The sequence below is a fragment of the Vicia villosa genome, linkage group LG2 (genome assembly GCF_029867415.1).
Source record: "Vicia villosa cultivar HV-30 ecotype Madison, WI linkage group LG2, Vvil1.0, whole genome shotgun sequence".
Taxonomy (NCBI): Eukaryota; Viridiplantae; Streptophyta; class Magnoliopsida; order Fabales; family Fabaceae; genus Vicia; species Vicia villosa.
The window spans coordinates 209,600,701-209,626,429 of record NC_081181.1 but is presented as its reverse complement, the minus strand read 5'-3'; the positions used below and the strand labels follow the sequence as shown (position 1 = coordinate 209,626,429).

General features: G+C 33.5%; 1 protein-coding gene across 1 annotated transcript; it reads right to left on the bottom strand.

Annotated features, from left to right (window-relative positions):
• Positions 1 to 534: 534 nt before the first annotated feature.
• LOC131653751 (ethylene-responsive transcription factor ERF054-like) lies at positions 535 to 2,668 on the bottom strand. Its single transcript, XM_058924026.1, has one exon. The coding sequence runs from the start codon at positions 2,241 to 2,243 to the stop codon at positions 888 to 890; it is 1,356 nt and encodes a 451-aa protein (XP_058780009.1). The 5' UTR covers positions 2,244 to 2,668; the 3' UTR covers positions 535 to 887.
• Between the last annotated feature and the right edge of the window lie 23,061 nt (positions 2,669 to 25,729).

The window sequence follows — 25,729 nt, the reverse complement described above, 5'->3', positions numbered from 1 at the left end:
TACTCATATTTATTTCATACTCATATTTATTTCTTACCGATTTCAAATCAATTATTCCTTTCATTCTCCAACTATACCTTCCGTTTCCAACAACTCATTTATATTTGTGGTACCTAAGATTTTTTTTTCTTCTTTCTTTTGACTAAACTTAAATTGACCTCCCATTCAAAAAGAAAGGCAAGATAGTTTACAACTATCTTATTCATCCACCAATATCTTCGGTGTCTAATGAAGTTAATAGGCTAGTAACTCAAAACACATTGCGTGCTCAAACTTATTGGAGCTATAGATTCCTAGTGCTACAGACAGGGACACCCATAAAAGGCTTATTAGGTTAGCGACTAGCTCTATCATATTCTTACATTTGACTTATATTTTAACTCATATATATACCATAAATATCTAACTCACTTAATGTTAATTGGACTAAGCAATGAAAAAGTGAAAGGTGGAAAAAGCAATATGCCATAACATAAACTACAAAAATTAGAAAATGAAGCATAATTATATAGCATGATATCAGTACAAACAAACTTCACAAACTACAAATGCTGTAATATATAGTATACATATAAAAATCCATCCTTGAAGCTCAAAAACATAGCTCATAAGGGATGGAATCAAGAAGGAAATCACAAAAACTGTTTCCTTCTTCCCTACTCATGCTAATAATTATGCTACTTAAAGTTAAGAACAGTAAAAAGTTAAATGAACAAAAGTAACACTATAAGGTATATGACCCTGAAGCTGAAAGGCTCAGAAATACATTGAGCCTAGTTGAAGGAAAGAATCCACCACAACTTCAAACATGGTCATTATTGAAAGCTCAAAGGTTGTCTGGTAAAAATATCAGCAACCGTTGATTATGGACGAAAGAAACTTCGAGATTAATTCTGATCATTGTTCCAGTAGAAAGGCCTGATGAAAGAACTTGACCCCATCTGTGGATCAAAATCATTGAACTCTGATTGTTGGTTGAGATTGGAAAACGGAATTTGTGACTGCGAAAAAAGATTAAGATTGTTGTTTGTATCCAAATCATCCCAAACAGGACTGCCTGGTCCCCAACCAGCTGGGATAGCATTAAACCATGCTGACATTTCACTCCAAACCAGTTCCTGTGACTGTGAAACTGAAACCCCTTCTACGCCTTCGCTCACTGTCGCGTGACTCGCGTCACTTGATCCAATTCCGGAGTCATTCTCATTAGACTCTTCCATTTGAAGTGTCTGCATTGACGGAGGTTCAGCCTGCTTTGTAACGGTGTTACTTGAAGGACAAGAAACCGATGAATCTGTTGTTGTTGATGTTGTTGGAGGTGGCGATGAATGCGCTTCTTCTTCTTGCGTTTCTTCTTCCTTTTCTTTTTCTTTATCTTTATCTTTGTTGAGAAAAAGTTCGGGAAAATTGAGCCGTGCATTCTCTCCTCTTAACTTGAATGCTTCGCGATCATAGGCTAAAGCAGCATCTTCTGCAGTATCAAATGTGCCTAACCAAAGACGAGTTCGATTACGCGGTAGACGAATTTCAGCAACCCATTTTCCCCAATGGCGTTGTCTAACTCCTCTATAGAGTTTTGTTGTGCTTATAGGTTGAACTTGAGGCCTAAACATTGCTCCATTAGTACTATTACCATATTGCCCTCCCAAGTACCTATTGTTATTGTTGTTCATCATCATCAACATTCTTCCTCTTGGACTAAGATTCAATGCATCACTCCAATAGTGAAGAAGCTGTTGATGATGCTGTTGCGACAAAATCGGTGGCGGATACGAAACAATATTGTTCTGTTGTTGTGTTTGTGACCCAAAAGATATCATTTGTTGCTGCTGTTGTTGGATTTGTGTTGTTTGAATAGGTTGAGGTGGTGGAGGGTGAAAAGGTAAATTGTTGTTGGTTCCAAATTGGTGAGACTGAGAGTTATTATTATCAAAAGCAAAGGGAAAAACAAGTCTTGAAGAAGAAGAAGCTGAAGAAGGAAGAGAGAAAGGTGAAAACTGATTTTGATTTTGATTATGACTTTCACGTTCAGGGCTTTTGCTTTTCTTGAAAGGTCTATTATGTGAAACGGAAGCTTCATCAAAAACGGGCTTCCAGTGATGCTTTTGAGAAGCGCTTAATTCAACACTTTTTCCTTTTTCATTCTCCCAATTAACATGGCTTTCACCCATTTGTGTAAACTTGTTGTGGTTGGGAGTTTCATCACCGAAATCCCTGTTGAACTTTCCACTGTTCTTGGCCATTTTCTTCCGCTCGCTCTCTCAAACACAGAAAAAAGTGATTTTTTTGAAGAAAAAAAATTCAACTTTACAAATCAAAGTGAAGTAATTTAATGACCCAGATTCAGATTTGGTCAGAGTATAAAAGAAAGACCAAAATTTTGATTCTGGTTGATCAAAAACAGCTTATTTATCCGAAAAACTCAAAAACAGAATCGGATGTAAAAGCACTTAAATTTTAAGCTACCCATTTCAAAAAAAAAAAAAGAAATCTTTACAAAATGAAAAGGGAGAGAGCGAGCGGGAATCAGAATCCAATGGATTTTCAATGCTTGGATTTTTGCAGTGTGAATTTGTGAGGTATATGATGGTATTGTGAGGTGAAAGCCTTGGGAGAATTTGATTGTGAGAAATGAGAATGTGATGAGAGAGGGATTTATATATGAAGAAGGTGAAAGGGAAAGGGTTTAAAAGTTAAATTTCAAAGGGTTTCTGATTGAAGAAGCAAAGAATTAGACAAAGTGTGTAGAAGTTTCTTCAATGGGTGGCTGAATGGAGCCCACACGGTTCTGCCTTTGCTTCAAGGCCAATCCCTTTCCTTTTAATAAATATTAAAAGTTTGTAATGTGAAATTTATTTTTTGCTTCAAAAGTTTTTTTTTTTTAATATGTTGATTCCATTAAAAGAGTTGAACATAAAATAATTTATGTTTTTTGATGTATTGTATTAATAGATTTAATTAGAGTTTGTTCTAATGTTCTGCAAAAAATTTGAAAATAATATAATCTCTACTTTTTAATGTAGATTTTATATTGTATATGATTTTATTTTTATGGTGGTGGAAAATTCAATTAGTAAATAAAGTTAGTTTTTTTTAAAAGAGATGTATTTTTATAAGTTTATTATATTTTTAATATTTGTAAAAATTTATTTCTTTTTTTAGAAAAATATTTTGCTTATCTATTATTTTATTATTATTATTATTATTAATACAAAATTTAAGTAAATTGTACTCTAACTCATAATATATATTTTTCTAGAACTCGTAAAATTTAGAATATGTTTGTTTCAGTTTTTTTAATGACTTTTGTAATTTTAAATAGTTTTGTGTAAAAAATTAATAATTTTTTAAAAAATATTTTAAAATAAAAATCTGATTTAATAGTTATTTTAAAATATTATTTTAGACATTTATTGAGATTTTTTTTTAAGATTAAATTTTTTAAATCACTTAATTAGAAATTTATTTAAAATATTAAATTGAATTGAATTTAATAGAATTGATTTATATTTGGATACATTTATGTAAAAGTGAGTTGAACAATAAACCTCAATGCAAAAATCACCCAAAATCAATTCTGAAAGTAGAAGCGGTTGAGAATCAAGTGTGAGAACGAAATCTCACATTTGTTAGAAAATAGAAGAATGAACACTTTATAAGTAAGAGAATCCACACATCTATTACCTTAAGATTTTAGGTAGACAATTGATGTGTCTCTCACAAAGATGTGTCCCAAGTATAATATGCTCTCTCGATTAGAATTAATTCCCTCTTTTAGAATCAATTCTATACATTTAAAATTGATTCTGAATATTTCAAAAATTATCTTAAAGATACACTATATCTTTATCTTTAATAATTTATGTTTATTATATTAGATGTTAAAAATATTTTTTTATTGTTGAGTTACATACAATTTTTTTTTACTGTAATTTTTTTCTTTAAGAAAAGTAATCCGAAATCTTTATCCTAAAACATAAATTTACTGTTTAAAAACTTTCTTATAATGAAAATAAAATCACATATAATCCTATAAATAAAAATACAGTAAATAAAATGGCGATGTATAAAAAAAAAAAAAAAACACTTGATGCATTGAAAAATACAAGAAAACATGATTTAAACACATGATTATGTGACATTTTTTAAGGAGATAATTTAAAAAACTCATCTGCCAAATCATATATACTTCTATAGTTATCTGTTTTATAAATAAAACAATTTATTTATTTCAAGAGATGAAAATCATTGAGACACCTTTGTTGTTTGATCCTAACCGCCTAGATCGAATTTGGGTCACTAACTTTGGCAGATATTTATGTTGTTTGTCTTTTAGCTTTACAGATGTCGAAATTAGAGGGCATGAATGTGAGTAGGTTGGAAGAAAAACAGTTATTTAACTGTTTCGCTGTTTCTATAGCATGATGTGTTGTTCAGGGATTGGTGGTATCATCATTGACTAATATTTTTTCTGTTGTCAACTTCACAATGACGGCAACACCATGGCCCTCCAACAACAATGTAATGGTGGTTCATGCCTTCCTTTTCAAACCGCAGCATTGAATTAAAAAAGTGATTTTTAGTTGGAACTCTTGATAACAAATGCTCTAAAAGTATTTTTAAATAAATAAACTATAGTTTTTAAAAAAATAAATATATACTTTTCTTTTTTAAGTTTTACAAAAACATCATTATCATTTTTTTATAATTAAATATATAAATTCATTTAGTAATCAATTTGGTTTACTTTTTATTTTATTTTAAAGGAAAGTGAAAGTCAATTTTCATGACTACAGCTTACGTACGCGCATCAGAACCAGAGAGCAAAGTCTCGACACAAGTAGAGTTAGTGTTGGGAAGGTTTGCGAAAAAGTCGATATAAACTCATAGTTAATTTCGACATCTAGAAAAGTGAAAACCAACAAGACAATGAAGTTTGTTCGCATATTGAGGATGAAACGAAGGCTTTGATAGCAGCTTTAAACTTTGATCTCGATGTTCTCAAGAGAATGATATCCCAAGTTCGCTTATTGAGGGGAGAGGCTTGTTAAGGCCGTAGAACTCAATGAGTATTTAAGATAAATATTTTTCATAGTCATTCAAGGGTTTAATGATTTAATTACTTTTCAATATAAAAATTCTTAAGTTATTTGTTGAAATTGTGTGAATTTCCTTTTGAGAAAACAAGGCAAAAGAAAATAAAGTGTAATAGGTCGCAGCTGGTGCACCCCATATCTTAGCAGCTAATCACTCCAAGGATACATCAACCTCAAACGGGGCTTAAACTTGGGGGTAGTGAAGTGGGTCCAAACTTTGGCCGGGAACGACCCCCAACAATGTCAAAGAATTACTCCAGTTCCGAATAAACGAGACTGATTAAGGCGAACAACAAAGCTCCCAACAAATGGGACGAATAAAGGTAAAACATCAAATAATTACTTCTATTCCTAATAAATGGGGCAGGTACAGACAAAGTCTCAAAGAATTATTCTAGTTTCTAACAAATGAGACGGGTAAAGGTGAAACGTCAAAGAATTACTCCAGTTCTCAATAAACGGGACGAGTAACGGCGAAGCATAAAGAATTACTCCAATTCCCAACAAATGGGATAGTTAAAGGAAAAATATCAAAGAATTTACTCAAACTCCCAACAAATGGGACAGGTAAAGGTGAGCATCAAAGAATTACTCCAATTCCAAAAAAACAAAACGGATAAGGTGAAGCATCAAAGACTACTCCAGTCCCCGACAAAAGGGACATGTAGAAGCAAAATCCCAAAATGTTAGCCTAATGCTCAATAAAAGGAATAACAAAGCTTATAGGCAAAATCGAAGACTATCAAAATAACAAAGTAAAAAATACAGGTTAAAGCGCCAAAGCAAATAAAGCAAGCAAACCATAAAGGGAAAGAGGATTTAGTTAATATAATGTCATTACAAAGTCCAAAACAGGGACGAAGGCATAAATTCCAACTCTAAATATCATAAAATCATTCATCACGACCCTCTTTTGAGGCTCCATCATTACCCACATCCCCATGCCTGACTATTTTCTCTAAATCCAGCGTTAATTGGGGGAACATGAACATTCAGGCATAGTAGTTTCATCTGATCATCCGCATCTTTGAAAGATTCAAATACGATATTAAGGCCTTCGTCAACAACGTCATCAAGTTTTTATTCAACACTTCCAACCTCTCCTTGCGAGCCTCCCGCTCTTAATTTTGGGAATCTTTATCCTCATGAAGGGCACCTTTAGCTATCGTAACCTAAAAGGTCAATGTCACTAGGGAAGCATTTGCCTCCTTAAGAGAATTTTCCTTAGCTTCCTTCCAAGGATACATATAATTCAGTCACCTTGGTAGCCAAAGAAGAAGGAGTGACATGAGTATCCACCTTTTTTTGAAGGTTAGACAATCTTTCATTCTCCTTCTGAAGATTGGACAACTTCTCTTGGAGTTGGGTTCGGTCATGGACGACCATATAATATTTACTCTTGAAAGAGTATCTCTCTTTTGAAGGATTTCTCGGAGCCAAAAATTTTTCCCGGTCTGCAGCTGCCAAAGATATCAAGGAGGCACTACAAAACATATGGAAGGCAACATATGATATCAAACTAGCTTCTCCTCATCATGAAGATTATGAAGTTAAGCAAGATCTCACTCAAATATATAGGTATGCATTTCTTGGAGTTGTGTTCATTCATGGACGACCACATAATATTTACTCTTTAAAAAGTTTCTCTCTTTTTAAGGATTTCCCAGAGCCAAAACTTCTCCCCGATCTGCAGCTGCCAAAGATATCAGAGGCACTACAAAAACTATGGAAGGCAACATCTGTTATCAAATCCACCTTCTTCGCATCAGGAAGATTATGAAGTTAAGCAAGATCTTGCTCAATTATATAGGTACGCACTTCTTAAGAGGTTTGAGGTACCCTAGACTAGAAGGATTTCTCGGAGCCAAAACTTCTCCCCGACATCCAATCGTCAAAGACATCAAAGAGGAACTACAAAACATATGGAAGGAAACCTCTGATATTAATTCCATCTTCTCAGTAATCCGGAAGATTATGGAGTGGATCTCGCTCTGGTATATAGGCATGCACTTCTTGGGAGGTTCGAGGTACCCTGTACTGGAGAACAACAGGAAATCCAAGAAGAAAATGGGAAGTTTCAATGCCAAGGAGAGCATATCAGACAACCTAGGTCTCTTGTTTGAGTATTCTTCTTGGAAGAGATCTTAGTTTTTGTCTCTTTTGTTTCTGTCTTTAGCAGAGGCTAGAGTTCGGTCGTTAGACCCTTTATCTAGAGAAGGTTGGCCCTTTAGAGGAAGGTTGGCCTTCACTAGAGAAGGTCGCTGAAGATTGAGCTGCAAGTTGGGCGCTAGCATGCCCTAGAAAGAGAAGAGCAAGATTATCTCTCGTTAGTTAAGGACGAAAAAAGCAAGTATACATCAAGGTTGACTTTTTATCCTCACGAAAGATTTTTTTATCTTGTAAGCATCAGCAACATTTATTATTACATGGGTGTCAATGACCCTTCTCTTTTGCATAGAGGGCGTTGACCCCTTTTCATTAACCTAGTCTCTTCTAGAAAGCCATCAAGTCTTGTTTTATTAAAACTTTATTTGGAGTTAAAGTGTAAAGATAATGGTATATGTGTGGGGTTCCCGACTAAAGTGATTCTAGATATAACTCCTCTGAATCCTATTCATATATATATATATATATATATATATATATATATATATATATATATAGATTTCCATACATGCATTCAACAACAACAAGTACATCACCAAAATATAACACTTGAAGATATCGAATCATGTTATAACAATAATGCATATGAGATATACTGACTCTATGCATGTGGTACCAAACATGGGATTAACTCATCTGACCAATCTAAACATTACCGAGATACGGCCCTACCGACACAAATTCCACACAATGGGAATTATGCCCTCCACTGATCCAAAACATCACCGGGATTCAGCCACCAAAATGATTATGAATGCATGCACATATAACATACTTACCATCACCAATAACGATGAACAATTCATCTCAACACCACATCACCGAATAAAGTATGTACGTGTCATCAACATCATTCAATTAATCACACATTCATCACACACTCATAATAATAATCACAATCAAGTCATTACCACATCAAATACATTGTCACACCCAACATCATATGTACACAATGTTTTAATTTCGCCAAACTAATTAAATTTGGATTTTAAAAATAAAATCGGGATACTTCCCATCTCACCATTTCATCTTATAAAATATTTAATCAGCTTCGCAACACCCAAAACGGATACACGGATCAAAAGATATGAAGTTTAGAAAATAGTTTATTTTTCCAAAAAGCTACAGCGTAACCGGTTACAGGAATAGCGTAACCGGTTATGTCCACGAAATTATTAAATTTTTCAGAAAACCTTCAGTGTAACCGGTTACAGGAATTAGCGTAACCGGTTATGCTTGACGTAACTCTATTCGCTATTATTCTAAACAGGTTGTAACCGGTTACAAAAACAATGTAACCGAATACAAACTCGAAAAATTTCAGTTTTTGGAACGTAACACTCAGCGTAACTGGTTACGTAACCGATTACGATCCCTCTTGCAACATCAACTGTGTTTTTGACAGCATCTGTCCATTTCTAACTCACCCAATTCATACCAAAACAATTATCACATAGAAACAACACCAATTCACTTATTATAGCACAACTCTAACATGTTTTAGAAGTCAATTAACATCATATGCAATCATCATCATTCAATTCATCAATTCACCCTAACTATGAAAATCCTCAAAACCTAACATCTCCCAATTGAATCAAATAACACCCTAATCAATTCTATTAACCATGAATACATAATAGATATTAATCGGAAGAGTCCCCCTTACCTTGATTCAAAATTCTTGAAAGCTCTCTTCCTCTTCTTCCTCTCTTTCACATATTCAGCTTCTCTCCAATGTGCCATTTTCCTTCTATTTTCCAAAATCTTTGTTTTTCCTTGTTTTATGAAAATAGAGTATAGTTTTAATAAAAGGCCCAACATATAACACCCCCTTTTTACTAAACACGACAATGGCCTAATAGCTCTACATTCCGCATTTCTCCCGTTAATCGAATTAAAATACTGAATTTCCGAATAATTAATTTAAATTTGAATTAAATTAATAATGGAAAATATGGGGTGTTACAATCGTCATACTTAAAACTATTAGAGATAACTACTGTATTTGGGATAGGGTGATTATTCACTAAAAAAAAGTAGTATTCGGGTTATTTGGGTGTTCCACCCCGACAGATGATAAAGAGTCACCACCATCAGAGTTACTCATCAAACTCAGTGGTTGATCATTTATATTGGATATGGAAAACATAAGAATGAAGATAATGAAATAAGAGTTAAAGGCTATGAATTGTACCTAGAGGAAAGGTGAGGTAAAGAAATAATATAAAGCAAAGGAATGAAAGGTTGATTACGAGTCTGAAGACGCGATACTCCAACACATAAATAAAACATTATAATCCAAGGTCACAAGAAGTTCAGGAAATGAAAGGTTGATTTCACAAAAAAAGAAAGAAATGTGGTTTAGGTCGTAATGAGAGGGAAAGTTCACCCAAAAAGCCAAGCGGTCTTTATATAAGCGAAAAGGGGTGGGTTGATAACTGACCCAAATTAAAAAGGAAATGGAGAGATGCAAGGCAACGGTAAGATCTTACCTTGGAAAATGCAACGACACTTGAGTACACTTGAGCATCCTAAAAGGCGGCGACACACCCTAGCCTGCGGACCTAGAGCCACATGTTTGAAAGTCCAGCAAAACATCTCAATGATAGGAAGTGCATTTAGTGTATTTGTTCCTCACTCCTATTAAGACTGACTCCCATAAATTTCCTACTCTCTTAAGGAAATCAACCCGACATTATAAGGCTGACACCGATTTTAAAAGACTTCTCGTTCGAAATCTCACAGCAAGTATTAGGGGCAGTTTTTTTGGGCTGGCCACAAGCTCAATGTGTAAGAGGCCCATTTACCATTTCCAAAAGGCCAAGCTTAAGATGGGGAAATGTCCATTAACTCTCTGGCCTATGTATATTCATCGACATGCATAAAACTAAATATACACATTATCCATACTTCACTCTATTCCTTTTTTGGACTCATTTACTGTCGAATAATATATGGAAAAAAACACCATTGCCTATGTTATCAATACTTCACTCTATTCCTTTTTTGGAGTGTTAATCTTGCAGGTTCACCTTATGTTACTTCACCAAAACTCGCAGCACTATGTTAGGAGTCCACCACCTCAATCCATTCATAATTCTCGTTCTATGACGAAACATATACTAAATAACATTATTTCATTTAAATCATAAATTAATATAATAGACTAATTTAACTTAATGAATAATATTAGTTAGAATTAAAAGTAACAAATATTAAGTATGAGACATATCTGAAACAAACTTTCATGAAATTGAAAGGTTCAATCTCTTTAAACAATCAATGAGATTTAATAATAATATTAATTTCATTGATAGTAAAGATGCATGTGATAAAAAATAATGACTATTGAAATAAATAATTTCAAGAAATAAAATAATTTATAGTTGATATTGTTAAGAAATGTGGTTGACCTTATTGTTAAGTTAAAACAACTATTTTTTTCACCACCAGTATCTGGTCTATTAGACCGTTTAATTTAGTTCAGGAGGTCAGTTGAATTAAAACAACCATATTTCTTAACATGATATTATAGTTTTGTTTAAAATTTGATGAACCATCTGCTATACGGTCACCAACCATTTTATTTGCACACTCTAGATGTTTAGTATTTAAAGTGAAAGAAAATGCTAAGAATCGCCCATCAAATAATATATGACAAAAAAACACGTATTTATAAATGGAAACAATTGTCATCCTTTATAAGATTAAGTTAGACCAACCATATTCTCTTACAAGTATAATCAAATCCACATCAAACAATAGAAACTATATTTTAAAAATCAAAACAAAAACAAGATTTTTTTACTCATATGTCACAAAAATGAAACAAAAATACCAATTTGTCACAAATTGAAAAAAAAAAATCCATTCTGCCACGTTTTCTAGTTAAGGTTCGGCCAAGGGTTGGTTGAACCAATGCATGCATTTTTTTCATGTTGGGGGTCGGCCGATGATTGGTTGAACCCTAACTAAGAGTTTTTTTGTTTTGTTTTTTAATTTGTATGAATTTATTTGTAATGTTTTATAGTTATTAATAAGATTAATTAATTATTTTAAATATTAATTTAATTTAATATATATTTGTAATATAATTTTATAATTTTATATAATTATTTTATAATTTATTTAAAAATATAATATAATATAATATCTTAGGTAATTTAATGGCAAAATAGTTGAAATGAGTATACCAAAATTTCACACGTTGGAAAAAGTGATTCAGGTAGTCACATTTTTAGAGCAGGTTTGGCCGAACCTATGAAGATTAATTCTTTTTTATTTCCCAAAATGTCACACTGTTGAAGAAATGGAATTTGTAATGGGCGGCGGTCAATCTCAGCAAAATGCAACTCCTCAATCTAAAAAGGAAAACATTATAAATATTTTGAATCAAATTTTAATGTTGTCCGTTTCAGGTTAAGGAGGTGCAGTTTGCTGAGATGGACCACATCCTATTACAAATTTCATTTTATCAACAGTGTGACATTTTAGAAAACCAAAAAAAATTAATTTATTAACTAAAATGTATTATTAAATAAATTATAAAACAATTATATAAAATTATTATATTGTATTTAAAAAATATTAAATTAATATTTAAAATAATTAATTAATATTATTAATAACTCAAAAACATTAAAAATAAATTCACACAAATTAAAAAAAAAACTCCTAGTTAGGGTTCAACCAACCCTTGGTCGACCCCAAACATGAAAAAAATCATGCATAGGTTCAACCAACCCCTTGGTCGAACCATAACTAGGAAAGGTGGTAGAATGAGATTTTTTTTTTTTTTTAAATTGTGACAAATTGATATTTTTGTTTCATTTTTGTGGTATATGAGTAAAAAAGTCCAAAAACAAAGTGAAAAAATGGAATGAAGTTTGTGTAAAATTCAAAAAAAAAAGAAAAAGAAAAAAGAATGAAGTTTGTGTTAGCAAAATATCCACGACGTTTTGCTTCTTCTCACTTTCACTTTCGGTCTAATAACCATATGCTAAAGGGTTTCAAATTCAAACACTAACATTGTTTTTGCTAGACATTGTAAAGTCAACACCATAGCATTGTTTTTTCACAACTTGGTCGGTTAAAATCGGCACGTGTCGGTGGTCCACCTCCACCTTAATTTTTCATCATTTTGTCATAAGACTCTGTCGTTTTTGCTAAAGTCTTGTTAAAATAGTCCAAGATTTCTATACCTGAACTGATTAATAAATACAACACGATTAGCCAACCCAAAATTGAGAAAATAGATTATAAAAGTCATCAAAAGAACAACCAAAATTGACAGCCATTTCTATAAAACAAAATGTTCCTGAAAGGAGAAATATATCAAAGTTGGTGGAAACACATTTATTTTCATTTTATGGGTACGTGGCATCAATTCCTACACCGTGGGCTCAGATAAATATCTAGAGTAGAGATATTAGTTTTTCCATGGAAATAGAAATCTAGAGTATCTCAATTCAAAAACATAGAGTTTTCCTTAAAATATTTTTCTTGAGACTGTCTTTTATGTTAAAATATTCTACTGAAAAAATTGAAAATATAGAAAATAATTAAAAAAAATGTTTATAAAAATTTATTAGAAAATTGTCTCTTTTTGAGTTAGGGATTGGTTAGGGATGATGAAACTGATCTACTTCATTAAGTATATGTCCGTTTTACCCATATTTTTTGCGAAACGAATCAATGCTTTAGACTTACATTCTCTAATATATATGTTACGTTCTACCGTATTTTTGCCGGCACAGTTGTTAATAAAAAAATTTATAATTTTTTTAAAAAAAGTGTAGCACTAATGAAATTTGCTATGTTTTTTTATGGACACGATCATTAACAAAAAATTTGTAATTTTTATATTAGGCTTAATTGCAATTTTGGTCCCCCTATTATTCGTTTTTTTGGGTTTTGGTCCTCCTATTTTAAAATCCGAAATTTTAGTCCCTATATTTTAGTTTTTTGAGGATTTTGGTCCCCTTGCAAATCTAAATGCAATTTTTAATAAAATGAAACTCAAATTGATGGCATATTCAACATAAATCTTAAATAAAATTAGTTTTTTTTTAACAGTTCATTGTTGAAATGACACTAACACATCATCAATATGAGCATCATTTCATTTAAAATTGCATTCGAATTTGCAAGGGGACCAAAATCCTCAAAAAAACTAAAATATAGGGACTAAAATTTCGGATTTTAAAATAGAGGGACCAAAACACAAAAAAAGGATAATAGGGAGACCAAAATTGCAATTAAGTCTTTATATTAAAAGAATAGGGTGTACGTGAATTCACTCTGCCTATCCTCGATTTTTTTTACGAACCAAAGTTTTAATCCTACGTCTTAGACAATATTCAATCTGTCTCATCCCATTTATTTACGGGCTTTTGTGAGACGAAATTAATCAAAATATTGATCTCTATTTAACACTCGTATTTTTACCCTCCAAGTAAGTATATAAAATATCATACAAGAGTTAATGTTAATTGACTTTCCTATTAACAAAATATAATTTGAATCATATATTGGAGGTCACATTCTACTTTGTACATGCTATTCAATTCAATCTAAAGAAAACTTATCACAATAGTGAGGACAGAATATAAAAAAAATCAAGTCAACTCGATTATGGAATGGAAGTGCTCAAAAGATGGCGCACAATGAAAATAGAAACAAGAGATTCCGTGTTGTTCAAGAACTTGACATTATACTATAATGGAGTAAATGTCATCATGTATCACAAATCACAAATATTTAAAATTATCCATCTACTTCACATTTCGGTGTACTTTGTTAGATTGATAATTATGAAGTAATATAAAAATCAAGTGGTTGGCACTCGCAAACATAAGAACTAGGTCATTTATGGAGCACCAATATTGTTCTCTTCCAACTAATTAGAATTTGGAATATGCCAAAGAAAACATTATCCCATTTTGACCCAGGTATTTAATTAACATGATTAATCAATGATTAACTGCTCTGATTAATTAATTAAGGCTTAGCATATTAAGGGAGTGACAAAAGAAATGGGCTATATAGGTGGCATGCTACCATTGGTAATGACAGTGATGATATACATAGTTATCGTCGAACTATAGTTTTATAATATAATAAAATATTAATGGATTAATATTTCTATTCGGAAGGTTGTCTATGTACTACCAAAAGTATTGTCATTATAGAATAGCAAACAAAACAAAATTATTGTCTTCATAAGCATTATTTAGTGGTCTATTGAGGTGTAACTGTTCCAAGTAGAAATAAGCAGAAACGAGTTAGGCATGGTAAGTTTGAGATTGATTTGAGAAAATAAATTAATGCATAAGCTTGACTAGATTTATTTTTATATTTGAATCTAATTGTGAAGATTAAGGTTTTGTTTGGCAACACAATTTTTAAGCTTATACTTATAACATATAAATTTATTTTTCAAATACTATTTGAAATAGTATTTTAGTTTATAACTTATAACTTATCATTTTTTCTTTTACTTTTTTTTTTTATTTTAATTAAAGCTTACTATTATTCTTTATAAGTTATTTTAATTTAAAATAAAATAGTTATATATTAAATGTCTTTTATGTCATTTTAATTTATCAACTAATTGAACCGCTAATTTTACCAAACAATTCAATTAGCTTATCAGCTATAAGTCATCAGTCATCAATCATTAGCTATAAGCTATCAATCATAAGTCATCAGTCAGAAACTGTAAGTTACTGTATTAGTTAGTTTATCACCCAATCGCTATTTTTACCAAATATAGCCTAACCCAAATTTCAAAAAAGAATTTTGCAAGAATGCATTGCGTTTTTTTCTTCCAGAAACATGCTGCAATTAGGAAAATACTCGTGTTGTGTTTTTTTTTGAAAATAAGAAATATATATTTCTAAAATAGTTCTATACAAACGACCCATATGGTCCAGCTAAACAACCAACCAAAACAAACTAAAACTAATTCATGAGTAATTGAGCAATTTGCTCCCTATGCTTTGGCTTCATTCAAATTCTATGCACTATAACATATATAATCCCATCCACAACTCATATAATGTCATCTATATTGCTATACATTTTCCTGTTTCTATATGTCCAACACATGTAACTAGTTTTTGCAAACGTTGTCTTAAGGAATCACATCCTCTAATTTTTGTTTTTGTTCATGTCAATCATCTACCCAAGTTCTTGCGCTCACTCTTGTGGACTATGCTCATTGCTCAACAAGTCTAGCACACCTTTCCAAATCTCTTTCATTGGTTTCCATTCAAACAATAAGTACAACAGGCTTTCAATCTTATCACGAAAGACACAACAAGCATTATCTATCATGCTAAATTTAACCAATCTCTCTTTAGGTGCCAACCTGTTTTAACACGCATGCCACAAAATAAACATCGCCCTGGACCTAGCTTCATTATTAAAGAAAAGCTTCCTCCCAGGTACATGTGTATGCTGATCCGTCATGCCATATTAAAACTTCTCAGTACTAAATTTGTCTGTTTGCATCAGTTCCTGCCACAGTGACATCATTTACACGTTTTACCTCTACTTAAGAATAATCTTCAGAATCCATGAGTACTTTGATCTAATGGCCACAATAATTATGTTCTCACCTCTGGCATAATAGGTATGAACCCACTTAATCCACAAACTATCCTCCTTCTTACAAATTTTCCACAACATTTTGATTAAATACACTTAATTCCAAAGGTGCAAATTAATCACATTAAGCCCTCCTTGATTCTTAGGTACACAGACCTTGCTCCATGCCACATGAATTTTCCTAGTTATGCAAATTTTCCCAGTTCATAAAAACAATCTGCATATTTCCCATATCCTCCTAGTTAGCCCTTTAGGCAAAGGTATACATTGCAGCCAGTAATTGGTAGTTGCACACACCACACTTCTCATCAGTTGGATCCTTCCCGAGTAGCTCAGTAACTAAGCACTCCAATGCTTGATACGAGCCCAAAAAAATTCCACAAGTCCATCATAGTGCCTATTGTTTAGCTTCTTGCTTGTCAAGGAAATTCCCAAATACCTAAAGGGCAAACACCCTTTAGTAAACCTTGTTACAACAACAAAAACCTATTTTCTTCTGTTGTTCTAACTGTGGGGTTTTAGCCCCAGGTGGTACTATCATTTGGTCATATTTAAATAATAAGTTAAAGATCTCATCACACTTCGTTACGTCGAAGGTGTATGTTCTTTTAGAGAATTTATAATTTTTTCGGGTCGACAAGATTCTTCATGTTCAAAGGTGCAAGAACTTTGCAAGCATAAGGTGGCCCTTGTTTCAATTCAGCCAGATCAATATCTCTTTCATCGAAACCTATGGGATCACTATATATCTCTCTTCATCATCCTCATCCATTTTGACATATGCTACCCTTTCTCTTTTGTTGTTTTTACTTGCCCTAGTCTTTTTTACTTTTAAACGCTCTACTTGTCAAACTCGGTTTGCTAATTGGGCCATGTCTCTTAAGTATTGGGTGTCTAGTTTCTTTCTAATGGAATAATCTAAACCACCTGCAACCATTTCGACTAGTTTATGTTCAGGAACTTGTGTGAAACACCTCACTTTCAACAAACGAAACCTATTTAGATAATCATCTATTGGCTCACTAAACTTACGCTTAACGCTAGCCAATTCCTTTAAATTGATCTTCGACTTCCCCATATAAATTTTTTCATGGAACAATCTTTCCAAACGAGCCCAATCATGGATGGAGTTCGGTGGGAGTGTGGTAAACCACGTAAAGGCGTTTTTAGTGAGGGAACTAGGGAAATATCTCACCCTTAAATTCTCATTGTTTGCAATGTCCCCAGCCTCGGCTGAATACCTGGCTATGTGTTCGACAGTAGATTCGTTGGTGTCACCGACGGATTTTGTGAACTTTGGTACTTTGCCATCCCTTGGGAAGTTCAGTTTGCAACACACAATCAGACAAAAGGGAAGTGTGATTTGGCCTGCGTAGGCCTACATTTACCCCATTTAGTGCCATAATCCTTTCGACCAAGGCTTCCAAATTGGTCTCCCCTGCACCTCGTCTTATCGAGCAAGATGAATAACTTTGTCAGCATCTTGGTTCTGATTGACCATAACTACCCCGGGGCTTCTCTTTCCCTAGGTACTGGCTGTTCGATCCTATGAGGTTCGCCCTGTTGGCCCTGATTGACTTCGACCACATTGGGTGCAAATTGTTGGGTCTGGTTAATTATTGGATCTTCTTCTAAAATTTCCCCTTGGTTTCCGACCATCCATTCTCAACGGGGCTCTCAAATTGACACTTCTGGAGCGCCAAAGAAGTATGCAACTTGTGTCATTTGTGCTTCCAAGTGCGGATTTATTTGGGTAGTTTTTTGGATTGGAGGATTGAATATCGTACCCATGTGAACCATTTTATGGTTGCTTTCATCCATTTTTTGCCTTAAAATTTTCGAAAAATTATTTGTAAAAGTGGGCATTAATTTTTTGAAATCTTGGTATCCGGCCTTGCGACCGACTAATCCAAGAGGACCAATCCCACCGTCCACTAGCAGGGGCCCCGTTTAAATCCAAAGCAGAGCTCTGTATGGACTGACCCTACACAAGGATTGTTAACACCTAGTGGGATTTGAACTCAGGACCTTGAGAGGAGCACACTCTCAAGACCCAAGCCTCCACCACTAGAACAACCCTTGGGGGTTTGTAAAAGTGGGCATTTGGGCAGAAAATCCTGCCTTTAGGGGTTGAATGTTTCGACCCAAGTTATAAACGGAAGAATCCGACCCTTCTGTTGGCGAAAAGTAGTCACCACTGGATCAACAAACATTGACGTACTATTATTCAAACTTGCCATCATAGAAATTGGCGTACCATATGGTTGCTCGGGACCATTCATTGGTATCGTAAATCCAGGCGTATAAGGCCTAAAATTACTAGTCCCCATTGGTCTTGGGGTCCCCGGTTGCCCTTGAGTTTGAAATAGGGAAAGTATTGGTCCACTTTGAGCGTCCGACTGTGTAATTGTCATACTCATTATAGAGGGAATCACTTCGGTCACAGACGTTACAGCCGTATTTTCCCCTGTGGAATGGGGGTGTTGTTCTCCATTATTATTTGGTGGGCTAGCCATTTTCCTAACGTACTTCCTTTTTGGTATTGGTTCGTTATTTCTGGATACCCTACCACTTCTAAATCTCCTGCAACAAAGTTGAGAAAATTTTTGTATGGAAAACTAACGTAAAAGATTTAAAAATACAAAAAATTGGACACAAGGGTCCCACCAGGTGTACCAATTTGTTTACCTTTGATTTTGAAAAACAACTGCTAGTCTCCCAAAAAATGATATTCTGGTTGCTTGCAGGATCAACTAGGTTGATCCTAGAACATGTGTTTAGTTTTTGTTTTAGGTTTTATTAAATGCTAATTTGTTTGATGGCAATGGAGAAATTAAAGATAAAATGAAGAGAATCTAAAGACTATTTGTGAAAATAAAAGGCAAAGAATCATAAATTCGATTGGAATGTAAAAGGTACAGGAAGAACTCAACTGTAAATAAACTGATCCAAAATAAACATGGTGTTTCAAACGTACATGTTCCTCAGAAACTCTTTTCTCAACAAACACTTAGATACTTTTTGTGATTTGAGTTTGGTACAATATTGAACACACAAAATCTAGTTGCTAAGACCTATATTTATACTATTTAAACAGTAACGGTAACTAAACGGTCTTTTCTCTAGAGGATGACACATTCTCGTCTGCATACGCTTCGTTTTCCATAAGCCTCCACGCGTCTTTCTTGAGGAACAAATAAAGCCAAAATGCAATTATCAGTCAATTTCGAATTTATCCTTGTCTAACTCCAAGTCTGAGTTGCTTCAAAAAACTTTCTAAGTCCGAGTGTAACACAACCTCTCCAGCATAAAAACCTCTTCTCCTGGTGTTAGTCGAACTCACTTAATTTCTTGTCGAAATCAACTTGTTCGCTTGAAAACCTTCTTTAGTTTCATTAGGACATCTTACATCTTTTTTGAGCTTCGAAGTTACAACCAAAAGTATCATACAAAATTCATTTAACTTCTTGTGTATGATTTCTACTATCTATCTACATCATTATAATACAATAATCACACCGTTATTTCTCGCCTAATTTAGATCTAGTTAATGTGGAAAGGCCATGCAAAAGACAATAGTGAAGTTAGAAATATCTTCACAACAAAATGAGCACAAAAAACAATAAACTTTAAATACTAAACTCACCATTTTCTGTCGCTGGTTTAGAGTCTCAAGTTTATCCCTTTCATACTCATTCATTCTTCCCTCCTGTTTTAACTTTTTAAAATTATAACCAACCAGATTAAATAACAATTGTTCAATAAAAGCACACAAATAAATTCAAGTTTTAAACATAACAATATCATAATTAATTTTGTACAAACCATGGTACAAACCAACTTCCAATAAAAAAAATTTAGAGGCACAATGTTAGCGAAATGCTTTTGCAACTAAGAGAACTGATGTCCTTCTTCATCAACCCGCGACAGTGTTTACGATCTTACAGTTGTTCCACACATGCTGCAATGTCAATCCATTCAAAATCAACATCAATATTTTCAGAACATCAAATCAACAAAAACGGTGAAATCATAAAACAATATTCATAAACAAATCTCATTCAACTTTGAAGTTCTTGAAAATCAGAAGAACAGGAGAAAAATAGAAGAAAGGTGGTTCTAAGTTAAAAACTAAAAAGTTAGTTTGATTTTGAAGATGAAAGGTGGATCTAAGTTAAAAACAGGAGAAAAATAGAATCCGCAACCGAAAAAGCCATCTCATCGCCATCGACGACATAACCCAGAACCACCGTTGAATCTAAATCCTACAGTTCAAACACGGGTTAACCACCATGACGTGCAAATCGTGTCAAATGCTCCACCCGTATCTCCGCCGTTGACACTTCACTTCCGATCGTCGCTTACTATTTTCCGTTCACCATTTACCATTTAAAAAAAAGCAGGGAAGAAAGAAAGAGGGGAAAATATAGTTTCATTTTCTCTCTCTACAAAATGAAAATGAAAGGGTTGAATTTTAAAATGAGGCTCCAATTTCCCGGGTAATGCATGGTTCTGAAAGGTAGACAAGTGAGAATTCAAAAAATGTCTGCCGCCTGTCCAAAAGAATTAATATGATTGGCTCATTAATACTGAATTAATATGATTACCGCTTTTAAAACAAAACATAACAACAACAAGAATTATCAAGGGTCTGTTGTTTTGTTTCTTCTACGTGAGAGAGAGTGAGAAACTTTCTTTTTTCTTTCTTGTTAGGAGAAATAATTAATTATTCGAAAGGCAAAAAGGGCTATTTCTTAGCTCTTACACCACCCTTGTTTCTTTCCTTTCCTTTCCTTTTTTTTTTTTTTTTTAATTCTATTTTTTTATTATTATTATTATTATTATTATTATTATTATTATTATTATTAATATTATTATTATTATTACTGTTATTATTATTATATTATTTATTTGTTATTTAAATGAATTTTGGATTAGACTTTAGGTCCTCTCGCTATGCAGTCCTTCTATTGCTATTCATACCTATGTCTTACATTATTTTCTAGGATTAAGTCTTTTTTTTTTCTTCCTATAAGCATCTCAAATTTTATTTTTAACTCCTATTAAAAAAAATGACATATTTTGATCCAACAAAATTTATATGCATGCAATTTTAATCTTTGTTATTTTTTAAAATTTTGAAAATTGTTTAATTAACCTTAAAATTTTAATATTTTGAATAATTTTTTTTATACGTGTTTATAATACTATAAAATATTTCTTTACTAAATTATAGAATTTTTTAACTTGAGAAGAATTAAATGTGAATTTTTTAAATTGCAAAAAATAATGCAAATCGCGACTTAGAATCAAATTTTGAATTTTTTTCGAGGAACATATTATAACATGCTAAACATGTTTATAAAATAATCATTACAAAATACACACTAGTTTAACAGTAGAAACTAACCCTACGTGCATAATATTTTTGTGGGAGCCAAAACATGTAATTTCTTTAATAAAGACTAAAAACAAAATTTTATAATTTTATAAGGACCAAAAATATATTTAACCTTTCTTTTATATTATTTAGGTATGTATTTATTTTTTATTTATAGTTTCATTTTTACTTAACATATAATTCTAAACAATTGGGCTCTACGCCCATTGCTATTTGCGCCACTATTTTTTTTTTCTTCTTCTTATTTTCATTCTATCTTTTATAGAGATACAAATATATTTAGAGGTTCATAATTTTAAATTAAATCTTTAAGTATTCAAAAATATAAATAAGGTAGAATCAATCGATAGATTTTGTCAATCCTAATTAATGATATTGGGTAAATTAGTAATTTAAACCGTTAAATAATTAAGTAATAATTATTTTTTTATCAAATTCCATGAAAAAGAATCAATTGGTGTATGCCTCTTTGATACCCGTGCATTCGAAAAGAATTGTCTGTTCGAGTGTTTGTCATCCTTTTAAGAAATTTTAATCAAGTTATTATTTTGAATTTATCACTAAGTATAGTTCTAGTTCCGTCTCCATCTCATTCGTGTAGAATCCAATCGATCTGTAGTTATCGTTTGTTATTAAAAAAACTTTATGATTAGACGCTTTAATAATCTCGATTTTAAATAAATTGTATTTATTTTATTTTTCTACTAAAAATTGAATGAAAAATGATTAGTTAGATGTATGTCCCTTTGAGCCTCCAGCATTTGGACACAAGCTCTATATCTTGTTTGTCCAAGTACTTGTCATCTCTTTAAGAAATTTTAATTAATATCATTTTGAGTCTGCTATCTTATTGGATTAAACAGGACTCTCTATGTATATCCTACGATCCTAAGCATTTGGATATAAGTCGTATAGCTTCTTCGTTCGAATGCTTGTCTTCCTTTAAGAAATCGCCGTCCCAGATATTTTCTAAAACAAAAAACAAATTAAAAAGAATCAGTTGGATGTATATCCCTCTGATCCCAAGCACTCGGACAGATGCTGTATAATTTGCTTGTTCAAATAGTCTTTTTCATCTTAAAAGCAATTACAACTTATCAAACAATTTTCTTTCCACCATATCGTGAACAAATCTTTTATTTTCAAAAAATAACTTTTTCTCCCCATTGCGTGATCAAATTTTTTATTTAAAATCAACAAACGCACAAGTTTTTGCTACAAAAAACTACGTAGCATTGAATTCTCCATTGCACCTTGGAATATGTAGAAACAAGATTTAATGTCTTGTCAAACATCCTAATAAAAAAACCATTTTTTCCCTTTTTCTTTCTTTTTTGCGAATATATCCTAATAATTAGGAGAAATCGAACACGTTAGACTAACACTATTTATTCGCAAAACTAATTAAGGGAAACCATTGTTTATAACGGTTGTCGCGGGGTGCTAATACATTTCGTGCATAATCGACTGATGAACCTGAATTTGATTGCAATGATCATATTTTTGTTCTTTTAGGATTTTATCGACGTTTTCTCTTACAAAATAAATTTCGGTGGCAACTTCATTATCATACGACCGTTTTCGCGCTCAATTATTTTTCGTGTCGGGACAATCACAAACCACAAAATTTGTATGAAACTCTTATTACGGGCTTACAAGAATTCTCCTAAAAGTGCAACACAAATCTCACCTTATAAATTAGATTATAGTCAAGATGTTGTCTTATGTGTCAAATTGAATTTACAATATCTTAGACTTCAAAATATACATGTTCAAGATTGTGAGATATTGGATCGAACTCTAGTATTGTCGAAGGGTAGCTTCTTGGTTCGACAGTTCGACAGAGTTAAGCATGAAGTCGAAGGATTGTTCACATGCTGGTGTCGAAGTGTGCATGCTGTAGTCGAAGATGGGTCTAGCATGCAGATGTCGAAGATGCTAGGGTTGTTAGCATGTTAAATTAGGTTTTAGTGCTTAAACCCTAATTTGTTAAGTTAGCTTGTTTATTAAGTTGGCTTGTGTAATGGGCCTTGCTGAAAAAGCCCATTAGTTAGTATGTTAGGTTTTATTATAAATAACATACTAGTCTCTCATCATTGCTAAGCTGCAAATCTTAATTTAGGGTGAGAGAGGTTATTTGTTATTTTTGTAAACTTGTAATCTTGTTTTAAGAGAAAGTAAAAGAATAACAGTTATAACCAATTCTTGTGTTCTTATTCTCTTCCCTAATTCCCTATTATACTTTGTTATTGGTATCGTTTTTCACAACAAATTGGTGCGGTGAGCGTGGAGAAGATGCCTTCAACAAAGTATGAGATTGAAAAGTTCACCGGAGTGAATGATTTCGGTCTGTGGCGCTTGAAGATGAAAGCCCTACTGGTTCAGCAGGGTTGTTTGGAAGCGTTGAAGGGAGAGGCAGCCATGAATGCAGAATTGACGGCAGCGGAGAAGAAGAATATGATCGAGAAAGCACACAGCGCAATTTTGTTGAGCCTTGGTGATAAGGTTCTCCGGCAGGTATCAAAGGAGACGACGGCATCAGGGTTATGGGTGAAACTTGAAAGTTTGTATATGACCAAATCGCTGGTAAATCGACTCTACCTGAAGCAAGCTTTGTATTCATTCAAGATGATTGAAGACAAAGTATTGGCTGAGCAGTTGGATATGTTCAACAAGCTGATTCTTGATCTTGAAAATATTGATGTGAAGATCGATGATGAAGATCAAGCGCTGTTACTATTGTGCGCTTTGCCTCGATCACATGCTCACTTCAAAGAAACTCTCTTGTATGGAAGGGAGTCCCTGACGTTTGAAGAAGTTCAATCAGCCTTGTACTCTAAGGACTTGAATGAACGAAAGGAGCATAAACCTTCGACTGTTGGCGAAGGTTTGGCCGTTAAAGGAAAACTCTTACGAAAGGATGGTAAGTTCGACAAGAAGAAAGGCAAAAGCCAGTCGAAGACTTACAGTGGCGAAGCATCTGGCATTCGATGCTACCATTGTAAGAAGGAGGGTCACACAAGAAAGGTGTGCCCTGAACGCTTGAAATATCATGGAGGTAAGGATAATGGCAACGCTGCCATTGTTCAAGATGATTTCGAATCATCTGATGTTCTTGTGGTTTCAAGCAGTGACTCTAAGAAGGAGTGGATTATGGATTCAGGTTGCACTTGGCACATGACTCCAAACAAAGACTTGTTCGAGGAATTATGTGATCAAGATGGTGGATCAGTATTACTGGGAAACAACAAGGCTTGCAAGATTGCAGGTGTTGGATCTGTGAGATTCAAGCTCCATGATGAGTCAATAAAGTTGTTGACTGAAGTCAGGTATGTTCCTGATTTGAAGAGAAATTTGCTTTCTCTTGGTGAATTCGACAAGAAAGGATATGTTTTCCAAGGAGAGAAAAGTATCCTAAGAGTCATGAAGGGTTCGAAGGAAGTCTTGAGAGGCGTGAAGAAACAAGGCTTGTATACCCTTGAGGCTGAAGTTGTAAGTGGTTTGACAAATGTTGCATCCACGAAACCTTTGTCGAAAACAGAAATCTGGCACATGAGATTGGGCCATGTCAGTGAAAGGGGTCTGGTCGAATTAGGGAAACAAAATCTGCTTGGTGGAGACAAAATCGAAAAGCTGAAGTTTTGTGAACCCTGTGTACTTGGAAAATCTTGCAGAGTGAAGTTCAACAAAGGCAAACAAAGAACACATGGATCCCTTGATTACATCCATGCTGATCTTTGGGGGCCTGCAAGGTGTCCATCACATTCAGGAGCAAGGTATTTTCTATCCATAGTAGATGATTATTCCAGAAAATTATGGGTATTCATCCAGAAGACTAAGGATGAAACTTTTGAGAATTTCAAAAGTTGGAAGACTCTGGTTGAAAATCAGACTGGCAGAAAGGTCAAGAGGTTGAGAACCGACAATGGCCTTGAATTTTGCAATGAGGCATTCGACAGTTTTTGTGCTGCCTCTGGTATTGCAAGGCATAGAACTACTGCAGGTACTCCACAGCAAAATGGTTTGGCTGAAAGGTTTAATCGAACTATTTTGGAGAGAGTCAGATGCATGTTGACTAGTGCAGGGTTAACAAAGGTGTTCTGGGCTGAGGCTGTTTCGACAGCAACATATCTGATAAACAGATGTCCTTCGACAGCGTTAGATATGAAGACACCTGAAGAAGTTTGGTCGGGACATCCACCAGATCTCGACAAACTGAGAGTATTTGGCTGCGTAGCCTATGCTCACATTAGGCAAGACAAGGTCGAACCTAGAGCTCTGAAATGCATGTTCATGGGATACCCTGAAGGAGTCAAAGCTTATAGGCTATGGTGCCTAGAGCCAGGTCACAGGAGGTGTATCACCAGTCGAGATGTAGTTTTCAATGAAGCTGAAATGGCTTTTAAGAAAACTAATGATGTTGGTCGAAGTACAGAAACATCTGACGAAGAGC